Source organism: Montipora capricornis, chromosome 13, assembly GCF_036669925.1.
Source record: "Montipora capricornis isolate CH-2021 chromosome 13, ASM3666992v2, whole genome shotgun sequence".
In the NCBI taxonomy this organism is placed as follows: domain Eukaryota; kingdom Metazoa; phylum Cnidaria; class Anthozoa; order Scleractinia; family Acroporidae; genus Montipora; species Montipora capricornis.
Window position 1 is genome coordinate 37,305,301 of NC_090895.1, and position 12,500 is coordinate 37,317,800.

General features: G+C 39.9%; 1 protein-coding gene across 7 annotated transcripts in view; it reads left to right on the forward strand.

Annotated features, from left to right (window-relative positions):
* Positions 1 to 11,219, forward strand: part of LOC138030316 (vesicular glutamate transporter 2-like) — a 117,347-nt gene extending 106,128 nt beyond the window's left edge. For all 7 annotated transcript variants that reach the window (XM_068878227.1, XM_068878228.1, XM_068878229.1 and 4 more), the window contains 8 exons: positions 768 to 967; positions 2,382 to 2,469; positions 3,215 to 3,301; positions 3,441 to 3,571; positions 5,511 to 5,660; positions 6,018 to 6,150; positions 8,254 to 8,492; positions 10,368 to 11,219. In XM_068878227.1, the coding sequence (XP_068734328.1) occupies positions 768 to 967; positions 2,382 to 2,469; positions 3,215 to 3,301; positions 3,441 to 3,571; positions 5,511 to 5,660; positions 6,018 to 6,150; positions 8,254 to 8,492; positions 10,368 to 10,529 (1,190 nt within the window). In that variant the 3' untranslated portion in view covers positions 10,530 to 11,219. The remainder of the gene's footprint in view (positions 1 to 767; positions 968 to 2,381; positions 2,470 to 3,214; positions 3,302 to 3,440; positions 3,572 to 5,510; positions 5,661 to 6,017; positions 6,151 to 8,253; positions 8,493 to 10,367) is intronic.
* The last annotated feature ends 1,281 nt before the right edge of the window (positions 11,220 to 12,500 follow it).

Sequence of the window (12,500 nt, forward strand, 5' to 3'; positions counted from 1 at the left end):
GGAGATGTTTCCAAAAGATCGAACTGCATGGTATTTTACTTGCAGAATTCTAAGCTAGCTTTTCCCTAGATAGCACTGCATGGACATAGAATCTGATATGTTGTGCATGCTGTAAATAGAATAGGCCGGTCCCAAGAAGGAATGACCACAGAATGTTTTTTGTATTTCTTAAGGATGGTTAATTGCTACTAATTCGAAGGTATTTTTGCCCCAGTTTATGATTATGCAGGAAATGTAGATCTTGACAAGTGTTATTGAAATCCAAAAAGAAAATTGGGAGTAACCATGCATTTTTCAAACTTTTCAAAGATATTGATGAATAATATTTGTAAAAACGTTTAAAATACAAAGCAATGTATGGCATTCTTTCTCAAATTGAAGCTTAATTATCTCTCAAAAATGCATGGTTACCCCCAATTTTCTTTTTGGATACCAACAGTACAGCTGTACTTACTAAGATCTACTTTCTCTGGATAGTTTTAAACCGCGCTAAAATATCACTGTATTAGTAAGCAGCGCCGATAGGAAACCCGAGTATCTCAAGATGCGCAGAACATATGCGCAATAACAACAGCAGGCACCATCCTTAATCTTAATTTGTGAAAAGCCTACGATGGATGCTCCATAATTTTCTGGGTTATGGGTATTATTTAATTTTACGTGTAGATACGCTCCATAAGGTACAATTCAATTTAGTTACACATTTAATCAGTTATTTGTGCTTTCAACTGATAACATTACTTTTGTTATCAAACATTTGCTTGCAGGAATTGTTTTAAGTTCTTTCTTTTATGGGTACATTATTACACAACTACCTGGTGGCTATCTGGCCTTGAAGTTTGGTGGCAAAAACTTGTTTGGCCTTGGCATCTTATCAACTGCTGTTTTCACACTGCTCACACCAGTGTTTGCAAGAGCCAGTGTTGGTTTGCTAGTTGCATTAAGGATTCTCATTGGCTTGTGTGAGGTTTGTTATAACAGGCATTGGCTGTTTATTTTTGCAGTACAGTTTGTATTACCGGTAGGTGGCCTAGGCTTTTCAAGTGACAAAAAATATGTTCCAAGGATTTTTTATCTCCAGACCTATAACGTTTATCTCTTTTAAAGTAATCATTTCAGTCACAGTAATCACAATCTTAGGGTTATTTGACATGTAGTAAATGACAAGGTGGAAGGTGTGGTTTCCAAAAAGCCCTCAAATCGGGACTGAGGTTCATTGCAAGCAACTTTTTCTCACAATGCAACCTAAGCAAAAGTTGCCTTTAAAAGGTGCCAACATATCTGAGCGTAAATCTTTTCCATAGTTGCTAACCATCCTCAAAAGTCCACATCACCCAGCTGCACCATCAGTTTCTCCATGTTTGGTAATAAAATAATATTATTATTTGCCATTTGTTTTAACCCAAAGACTCCAGAACAGCGTTAATGGAGCGTGACTTGTTAGAGCTATCCTCTATGTCATGTTAATTTTTAAACATAACGCAATGCAAACACGACATGAATGGACTCCTACAGTGTATATTCTAAGAATTCGAACTGAGTTCCTTTATCCTTGTGTTAATACTGTCTGCTTACAGTTATATCCTTCATCTGGATGGACGAAAAGCAACAACTATCCCCATTGATGTCGCGTTGAGCGCTATACAAGTTGTTTGTATTAGATGGTATATTAGTCACCATTGGTTTAGTCCTAGATGTTAGTCTCAGTGTAAAAGGTCTAGTAAAGTCCAAAGTATCACTCTGTGAGCTCTTTAGTATTCTGTATTCTGTGGTCCCACCCTCCCACACTTCGGAGGTTTTGTTGAGGTCAAGTTTAATAAATTTGGGTTCACCTCTCAGTACACGCTTCGGTTAAGTCTCACAGCGACTTCCCCAAGCTTTGGTGTTTTTCATGCTATTCCATTTTACGCTCTCTATCTGCCTTTGTTCTTGTCCGATCCAGCACCTGCCGGCAGAGTCGGCTCGTAGTGCTGGGGAGATAAGGAGGCTTGACCTACATGTATTTTTACCGCCTACACTCTTTCCATTATAGCACGATGCTGGCTGGAGGTTTAGCTCGTTTAGCTCGTAGTGCTGTGGAGACTTCCTTGTGCGTCGGGAAATAAGTTCAGGCTTTTAGTCATGCTACGGAAGTCATCTGTCACGCCAATCGTGGAGCGGTGCTCCCCCCTTTTACGCCAACATTGTCTCTTGGGTTTTGTTATAACTGTGTCTTTTTAATAGAAATACCCACGGGAACTGCAACATTAACTTCAAGTTATTTCCTAATTGGAAGTAACATACATACACGTAACTAAAGACCAAGGCTGCAAGTTGATTTTGCCTTTTATCTGGAGAGTGTACATGTAGGTAAATTTGTTTTGATTTTAACAATTATACAGGGTGTTGTTTTTCCTGCAAATCATGCAGTCTGGACTAAGTGGGCTCCTCCTTTAGAGAGAAGTACCTTGACTACAATTTCTGTATCAGGTTTGTACAGTTAAAACTCCTTGTGATCCCCATCTAGGGAATGTTTTCAGTTAGCACTGAGAATAGCGACCTTTGAGGGAAGCCAGAACCTCTGGGAAATATTGGAAATTTCAAACAAAAGTTGTTGCCAGTGGTTAATTAATACAACAAATTATAGCCTTGCAGTAGGAATTCATGTATTTCGTATTGGCCTACGGTTTGTTATTCTCTCCTCTTGCCAGAAGAATGTGGGGGAAACAATGGTTAAAACTTTGTTCAGTAAATGATATTTTCCTTTAAGTATGTGCGTAATCATCATCATCATCATCATCATGTGCGGTCTTCCACTGTTCAGGATCATGCCATCTGATACTTAATTGCTAATACTGACTTAGTCTACCACAAGTTGACTGTGTCTCTGAGGTAGTGTATGCAACTGCAACTGCAACAGCTATTACTAATCATAATTATGGTATTTGTGCTATGCAGTTTGTGCAATTGCTCTCATTAAAGAATCAGAATTTGACAAAGCTGCTTATTCAGAAGGAAGTGATCAGTTTTAAAAAACAATATACATGATATACAACCAAAGCCCACGATACAACCAAACCAAGACATTAATAGAATTTGAAGGTCTGGGTCCTATGGAGGTTACAGGATTCCTCCTAACTCTTTGGCAGAGTTATTTCTTGTACCTATAGATCAGCACCGCTGTATATTCGAAACATATATTTTCTTTGGTCCTTAATCAGTACTTTCTTTGCAGGAGCTCATGTCGGCACTGTCATTGCTATGCCATTGTCTGGTCTTTTAGCTCAACATCTTGGCTGGCCGTCAGTATTTTATGTGTTTGGTAAGTTAGTTATCCAACTACAGGTCTGTCCAATTTGCAAAACTCTGAAAACCTTAGCTTTGATTCAAGACCCTAAAGAAAGAGATTCGCAAATTCTAAGGGCTACCGGTAGTTCTCAATCACACAATTTTCTTTCCAGGTTCCACAGGTCTGGCTTGGGCCATGGCATGGTTTTTATGCGTTAGAAATTCACCATCAGAAGATCCAAGTATTTCTGAAGAAGAACGGTTGTACATAGAAACCTCTTTAGCAAATGATGTACAGAAAAAGGTATGATACCATGACCAACATACGGATTATATCATTTACGTCTAGTAATTTGGTAGTCTTTAGCGGCTTGGCATAGACAAGTGGGCATTAAGCATAAACTTAGTTTTCACCCCTGTTGCAATGACCAAGGAGTTTTTACAAGTTTCTTCCTTTGTCTTAAATCTTAAAGGTACATCAAATGTGGCCTTTGAATTTCAATACAGGAGACAGGTTCTGATCTTGGCAACAAATACACTCTCGGTACCAGTTTTCAAGGGCTTATTTTTCGGAAGTCTGAAAACTTTCTGGGTGTCACATTTCCCTGTGTACCTTAAAAGGACATGGTTAGTTGTTGCACATGTGCACTGAACACCATTTTTTAGTCAAGTTACTTTAAATAATCACCTAGTATGAGTAAAAAAAGTATAAGACAAAACAGGTTTTCAGTTATGAATAGACTTAAAATATAATGAAAACCTGAAAGGATTGAAACAGATTTTAAGCAGATAAACTCCACGCACAATTTGATTTCGGGTTGAGGTAGACGCTTAGTCTAATGAAACTAGTGTCCAGGTCAGCACGGTCCTAATGCTGACTACAGTCGGACCTCTATTAAACAGCCACCTATAAAGCAGCCACTTTCCAAAGTTCGAAATTGTATGTCAGTGAAACACGCTGTGTTCGATACCTTTTCTCAATGACCACTTTTATTAAGCGGTCTCGGCCACCTTTTTGCTATTGCAAGTTTCGTATTTATTGAATTTTACCTCCAATAAGCGGCCAGCAAATATCTTTTCAAGCGAAATGGTGACAGATAATATGAAAATGATAACTGATAACAACAAGAACTGCAATTTAATCTATCGGAAAGGGGGAAAAAAGGAGGATCGCCTCGTTAGAACTCTGAGCTCCACAACTGCAAACAGCAGTGACAGATTTTTTAAAAATATATTTTAAATAAATCGTCCGTGATATCTTTTAATTTAAAATTTTAACGGACTGTTGATGCAAAAAAGGCCTAAGAAACTTGATGTTTTTATTAACTGAACATGTACATATTTTCCTGTACATACTCAACACTAAAAAATACTCTATATCGACTACATGCTCACTGTGTTAGAGCAACAAAACTTTGCACAGTATCATTGAACTTTGTTTCAATGAGTTTTGCATTTATCTTCACAGATGTTCACTTTTAAACAAGCGTTTTGCTATATACAGTAGAGGCATTAAAACGAGGCTGACTGTCATTTCTGCCCAATTTATATTGTATCTCTATTAAACGACCAACCTCTATTAACACATATTAAATGAAAGGTGTTACAATTGAACCCACTGGGAACTCGGAAAAATCTGAGCCCCAGATGGGATTCGAACCCACGACCCTCCGTGATCTAGTACGGATGCTCTAACCACTGAGATACTGGAGAATCTATGGTGAGCACGAGTGAAATTTTCACCCTTGCTCACCATAGAGTCTCCAGATCACGGAGGGTCGTGGGTTCAAATCCCATCTGGGGCTCGGAATTTTCCGAGTTCCCAGTGGGTTCAATTGTAACACCTTTCATTTAATTTGTGTTAAAACATTCTCTCGCAACCTCCATTAAGCGGCCAGTTTTCAAAGTCCAGAGGGTGGCCGCTTAATAGAGGTCCGACTTTATTTCCCTTTAAGAAGAGAAGGTTTTGAGCCATCAAACCTCACAATCATTTTGTTTTTTATCTCCAAAACATTACCAAAAGATCACCTTTTTAAAACAAGCAGATGGCAGTTTCACTAATGGCCTTACGGTCCTAAAAAGTTGTGGAGTCTTTTCAGAAATGGACCCCAGAACCTTAGCAAGGGACAAGGGACATTGTAAAATTTACACTTACTGATATGCTATGAATAATATTATTATTGCTGTAAGGAAATAATGGTGTTTCTGTTTTGTCTCGAATACTGTTTATTGCAAATCTTTAGGATGTCAAGGTTCCATGGAAGGCAATATTCACCTCGTTACCGGTCTGGGCCATAGTAGTTGCTCATTTTAGTGAGAACTGGGGATTTTACACTCTACTGACAGAGCTCCCAAGCTTTCTCAAGCATAGACTAGACTTTGACCTCAGTGAGGTGTGTTTACTGGGAATTTCTTGATTCTCTTTGACTAGCTGTCATCATCAACCATATTATAATTACAGCAACTCTATCTGTAAGTGATGCACCCTTGCAACTGTGATATTTTTTTGCAAACAGTCTGACTAGTGGCCTTGCTGATTGTTCGACATCCTTGTGTTAAGCCCTTCGATAACACCCTTGAGAGGGCAAGTCATTTTGTGGCGTTTGCCGTTGCCTCTAAGGTGGAGCTATACACTATAATGCTCACTAACATCTTTGTTCCACTTCTGAATATCTTGCCCAGACTGTCTAAACCTTAATGTGGACAAGATCGTAGTCTTTCTTTTTTCAAGGAGTTTATTTTCACTGCAGGCTGGTTTGGTCTCTGCTCTACCTTATCTGGTCATGGCATTTACCATTCAAGTAGGGGGACAAGTAGCTGATTACCTGCGCAGAAGGCAAATTTTAACGACATCTGTGGTGCGTAAGGTGTTCAACTCATTTGGTAAGTGGTGTCAGGGTATGTTCAATGGTGCATATGGTGGTCATGAAAGAGACTATGTCACATTACTTTAGGTGTTAAGGGGAAATCTTTAGTTAATCACGAGTTTGAAACTTGAAAGTGGTAATGTGGAATTCCTTTACTGATAAAATTCGTTATACATCAGAAACAAGATGATTCTGAGCAAAAACGACCTTTATCGAGGCGATTTGCCATAACTTGAAAAACTCAGAGCCAACCTTTTTCAAGATTACCCAAACGCAATCTGTTTCAATCTTGTCCGTTTGTGTCCATCCATGCTTCTCTTTCCTTTTGCTGTATTTCTGTTATGATGTTCAACAGTTTTGAAGTGGTTATTGCAATGTTTCATTCTACTTTTTGGGCATTTTGGGTGTCATGAAATTACATCATTTAACGACAACAACATTGCTTAAGCACGCGCATTTTTGAGACGCAGGCGGCAACCGGAAGTGAGCTGTTTTCCCTTTTAACTTGTCTTCACACAACCATGGTTGCATTGCTAAGTATCTTTTCTCCATTAGGGATGATTTGTATAAAAATCTAGGTGACACCACTGCGCTGGCACGGTAAATGTTCTCATCCGGTTGCCGTGCGGGTCTCAAAAACTTGCGTGCTTAAGCTCCCTAATACTTTATTTCACCCCATAGTTACAATAAACTAATAACAATTATTAAATTCTCAACCTCGGATAATGCATTTCGCGCGCTCTGATTGGTTCACTCAATCTCGGTTATCAGCTCATATACCTTGGTTTGACCTTATATGGTAAATGACTGCGTTAAGCGTTGCTAAACTAAAAATGTTTTCGCCGGAATGCCAAATTACTCTTTGAATAAAGCCAAAAAGGAGCAAAAAAACTTTTTTTTGTGGAAAGTTTGGATCAATTCCGACGTTAAGAAGAACGCGAAAAGGCAAGAAATGTTTTTGTGATGAGCCTGCGTCTGTCTGACAACAAGGTATTACACAACATCGCATCAGTTCTCATCAAGTTTTTTTCGATTTCGCTCGGATTTGCTCGCTTTTTCCGCTCGTATTTCGTACTTCCAAATTTTTGGAGTTAAAGGAATTTAATAAAACAATTATTCCATTCGCGCTTGTTGGATATGAGACTGGTTATAGCCAACTCGGCGCTACGCGCCTCGTTGGCTATTTACCATCTCATATCCAACGCGCGCTTATGGAATAATTGTTAATTATACAATAATTACACAAAAATAACAATAGTACAGCAGCTAATATTGCGTGCCATAGTGATTCCATAGGAATCTCAAAGTTGGAAATTGAAATCTGTTTCAAGAAGTACTTTGAGCTTCTGGATGGCAAACTTGCATGCTAGCAATTACCAACAAGCAAGTCCTCCATATTACTGAACTTCAGATTATTGTGTGGTATATTGAAATGCTTCATTTGCATCACGTCTTTCATACTTTTAATAGATGAGAGACAGTGATGTTTATCCTTTATTGAAAAATCAGCAAATATTTGTAATTGGGTCAATGAAAATTCGAGAAGTGTTGGTTTAGGGGCTGAATAAAAAGAATGAAATAGTCCTCTAAACAGGGTTAGCCTCGACCGGAAAAAGATAATTACAAGTTCCAGTAGGAAAAGCCTTGGTGAAATTTTATATTCCTCGTGAGTGGTGACTGACGTTTTGGCAACCAATTTTTCGGATTAAAAAAAATTTAAACTCTTAAAAGAAACAATACACGTGGTTTGAAACTTTTCACTTATTTTCGTCAGGTTGAAGTTGACCTTGTATAAATGCACCTTAACTTTGAGTTAGAGCGAGTTTCAATAGAGTGTCGTAAAACCAAAACCAAAGTAACTTTGGCCAATCAAAAAGGACGGAGACAATCCAGTAAACCAATCAAAATTCGAAGTAATCACACGTAGCCGACACAAAGCGCGGGAAAATGTGCACGCGCAAGCCACGATTGGTTTTGGTTTCACTTCTTATTGGTTGAAAAAGTGGCACGAGAACTTTGAACCAATCACTGAGTGAAGTAATGCAAAACCAAAGTAATTCACTAATTACTTCCGACCCTCATTTGAAAACCGCTCTAAGCGGTTCCATTTCATTTTTAGGGTTTCTTTGCCAAGGTATCTGCCTAGTCATTGCAGGCTATACTACGAACTGGTTGGTTGCCGTTGTGTGTCTAACCCTGGCTGTCGGTGGTGGTGGATTTGCGTTCAGCGGCTTTTTTGTCAATCATCTGGATATTGCTCCTCCATTTGCTGGGATTCTAATAGGACTCTCGAATACAGTTGCCACAGTGCCCGGAATCATAAGTCCTTTGTTAACCGGAGTTATTGTTCAGCATCATGTAAGTACACAGTAAATGAAATGGTGACAATAGAACCCACTGGAAACTCGGAAAAATCCGAGCCCCAGATGGGATTCGAACCCACGACCCTCCGTGATCTAGTGACTAGATCACGGAGGGTCGTGGGTTCGAATCCCATCTGGGGCTCGGATTTTTCCGAGTTTCCAGTGGGTTCTATTGTCACCATTTCATTTACTGTGTATTTCATTCTCACATCATGTAAGTACCAAGAGCTTTTCATTTCCATGGGGGGGGCTATGGGTTCACTGAAACTCCAACCGGCATAACAGTCGTGATCTAAGGACACTAAGGGCGCTTTCCATTTAAAAGAAATGTCTGGCCAGACCGGGCTTTGAAAGGACTAACTCTAGAAAGTCTTCAAATTAACACACTTCGACGTTGATGTATACTCCTTTAGAAGAATGCGAGTGATTATCTTGCAAGTGTTCCTTCAAATTGTTTCATTTTCTTTGCAAACTGACGGGTCTGGACGGTCAGTTCTGACTAACGGAAAGTGCCATAAGACAATAACACAGACACTAAAAAGAGACTGCTGCTTTACAGGAACTCGTTTTGAGTAGGCACCAAAAATCTTACTGCTCGTCTGAAACACTTTATTTTTGGGGCACAGAGTAAACTGTATAGTGCCAGTGTCATTATCAATATCTACCACTGAAGCCATGTGGGAAATGCCGGTCTTATCATACTCTCGATTTCCTCTTACAGCACATGAAACGAAGTTCTTAGATCCCTTGGTAGCTGCACTGTGGTAACACAGCGCACAGCGTTCATTGCAATCGCTCTATGATAGGTCCAGTCCCACAAAAGCCTTATTCTTTCGTCTTCTTTGCATCTGTTTAAGTTGCTGCCTCAACTGCGATCAGTATCTTTCGCTTCATCGTTACGTATCGCATTGACAATACGTTATTCTCAATAATATGTTCTCTACATGAAAGATGTTATGCTTAATCTGGGAACTCGGAAAAATTCCGAGCCCCAGATGGGATTTGAACCCATAACCCTCCGTGATCTAGTACGGATTCTTTAATGGCTGAGCTACTGGAGACTCTGTGGTGAGCGAGGGTGAAATGTTGTTATAGACTACGACTGCATCACGCAGTCAGATAGTCAAATTTTAACCATATATGACTCTTAACTGCATCACGCAGTCACACTAAGGCATAGCGGCGATAACACCTCGCTAACTGCATCACGCAGTCACGTTAAGGCATAGCGGCGATAACACCTCGCTAACTGCATCACGCAGTCACGTTAAGGCATATCAGAGATGCAAAATGACCAACCAACCACCAAGCGAGTAATGAGAGTTTAATAATGTAATGCGAGTAATGTGGGTTCAAATCCCACCTGGGGCTCGGAATTTTTCTGAGTTCCCAGTTGATGCATAACATCTTTCATGTATTTCTCTCATTACTCGCTTGGGTAATATGTTCTGTATCGTAAAAAAATAGTCTTTTGGAGGTAACCTGGTACATGTATCCCGATGATGGGAGAGCCAGGGGTATGTCGCCTCTGCACAATGGATGTTTCTATGACAAGTTGCAGGCAACGAAACTTAAATGCAAAGCCTCGTATCGGGCTCGAGTCATCGCCGTGAGAAACTAGAAGTCATATAACTGACTTTCGGGCGTGAAATTTCTGGGAATTTGCAAATGGTATACATCAATCTTTTTACCCCCTTAGTGCTTAATTGAGCGAATACTGGGTATCAGGGCCTGAAGAAAGGGGAGTGAGCGAGGACTCCATTTCCCCTTTGGGTTCGGTACTTTCGCCTACTTCCCTCCCCGCCTCCCTCTTAAGTCAGTCGCGGACTGGCGTTTTAGAGCTATCTTTTTGCTAACTTGCTTTCCTTAGAGTGCCGGTGAATGGAGGGTAGTCTTTTATCTTGGTGGACTTATCTACATCATTGGAGCAATCTTCTATTGCATCTTTGCGTCTGGTAACAAACAACACTGGGCAACTGCGTACTCGCCACTGATTGAGGAAACAGATGAAGATGAAATAGAAAACAGATAACGATCTTTAAAGCCCTGTTCACTGCATCTCCACTCGGCTTACGTTTTTGTATCTGAAAAAGGGTCATGGTGTCCAGTTGATCTGGTGACGTAATTCGGAGGACTGGGGAGAAACATTTTAACGCCGTATCCCACAACCACTCGCGGCCTTGAATGTTATTTTCGAATTTAACATGGCAGAGGCGAGGTTAGATCTCGGCGGTTTCCACTTGAATGTTCATTCGGTAACAGGAAATGTGGGAGACACGGAATGATCTGTTGAGTTTTGGCGATGGAGATACTGCAGGAAATTTGGAAACAAGGCCGCGCGTGGTTGTGGGATACGGCGTTAAATTTTTTTTCCCAGTCCCCCAAATTACTTCACCAGCTCACCTGGGTATGACACGTGAGCAAATACGGCCACAAGTTAAGGGGAGTTTGTGGATTGTTGAACCTACAAAAAGAGTTACGCATACTGAAGAGTGATAGTAGCGCAGTAGATTAAAAATACTAACGTTTCGCATGACGGTGTCCACATGGCGTTTAACTTAACGAGAGTGAATAGAGGAATCTGTTACTAACATTCGTTTCGCCAACAAATTGAAATCTTAATTTATTTACTTATCTATTTGTGCATTTGTAAATTAACGCAGTTAAATATAAGAATTAGTTTGAATAAAGCATAAAATAAATGCAAATACGAGGACGAAAACCGCAGCACTTCGTAGTCAGATCCAGCAATGGACGTTGGGTCGCAAATGGGATGGGTGTGGTAGGGGGTGGATCAAGTCTACTATCCCGCGAGAGCATCACTAGTTATATTTCAGTTTGTTTTTACCCGTGACTCTCCTCGCAGACTATACGGCTATCAGATAAAACAAATCAGTGACAGGGGAATTGACTTAGTGCTTCTTACTTGATACGGGAAAAATTCGCCACAAAGCGCTTTTGCACGGTTTGAGTGGGGCCTATCCGAGCAGCGGCGATCGTCACAGACGTCAAAAGGATCGTCCGTGTATTGTTCTCACATAATTGTTCCGATAGTAAGACAGTGAGCGAAATGATTGGGCTAATTAAAGGAGAACCAACCTTTAAAAAAAACTGAACTCTGGAAATGTCTTGAAATTTTGACGATTTCTTTGACATGTTTATCTCTTAAGAGCTTCAAATCAATTGCCATTTTTGGCAAAATCTGCAGTGACGTCGGTTTTTTAAAGTTGCATGATGTGTCTTTGAGAAACCAGATTACATTTTTTTACCGTTTGCGATCTCTTTGTTTTCTTTACCTCTTCGTTTTGGTGAAACAAATACTCAGCAAGGCGAAGATTTACTCACCAAACGAGAGCAGAGTTTAGGTTTGCCTCGATTTTTACAACAACATGCATCCTTTAGTATTAAATGTAAATTTCTTCCAATTGTTTCCTAGCCTCAATAACAGAAATGCCCTAATAGTACACAGTAGTTTCTAATACACTTAAAGCGCAAATTTTCCGTAATCTTGCAATCAGTCACAACTAGTCAACAACAGTAGTTGCACTCGCCGTCAATACTTTGCCGACCTTACCATATTTCCTGTTTCGCCTTTTGACAAAGTGGAGGGTCAACAGTCAAACGTTGTTTGATGTTTGTTTTGGAGACAAAGCAACGAAACAGAATGTCTTTTTTTAAGAAAGCTTGAATCTCTTTGTTTTCTGATGAAGGCTTGCCTACCTTAACACCTTGAAAGATAAATCTTTCGGTGCACTTTAGAGTCTTTTCCCGCTCTCTTGTAGTAGAAAAACGGGTTTGCTTGACTTTGTGGACTTGAGGAATGTTAAGGAAATTACATTCTTGAGAGGTTATAAATGGATTTGGAACTTTTTCGCAGTTTAATTAAGAAATCAGCCGGTATGGATAACGGAAGAGATCTAGTCATCGATGGAGATGTTTAGTAATTGCATCTGGAGGTATATACCCTCGTGCACAGGAGATAATACTTTTGCAATCAACGTAG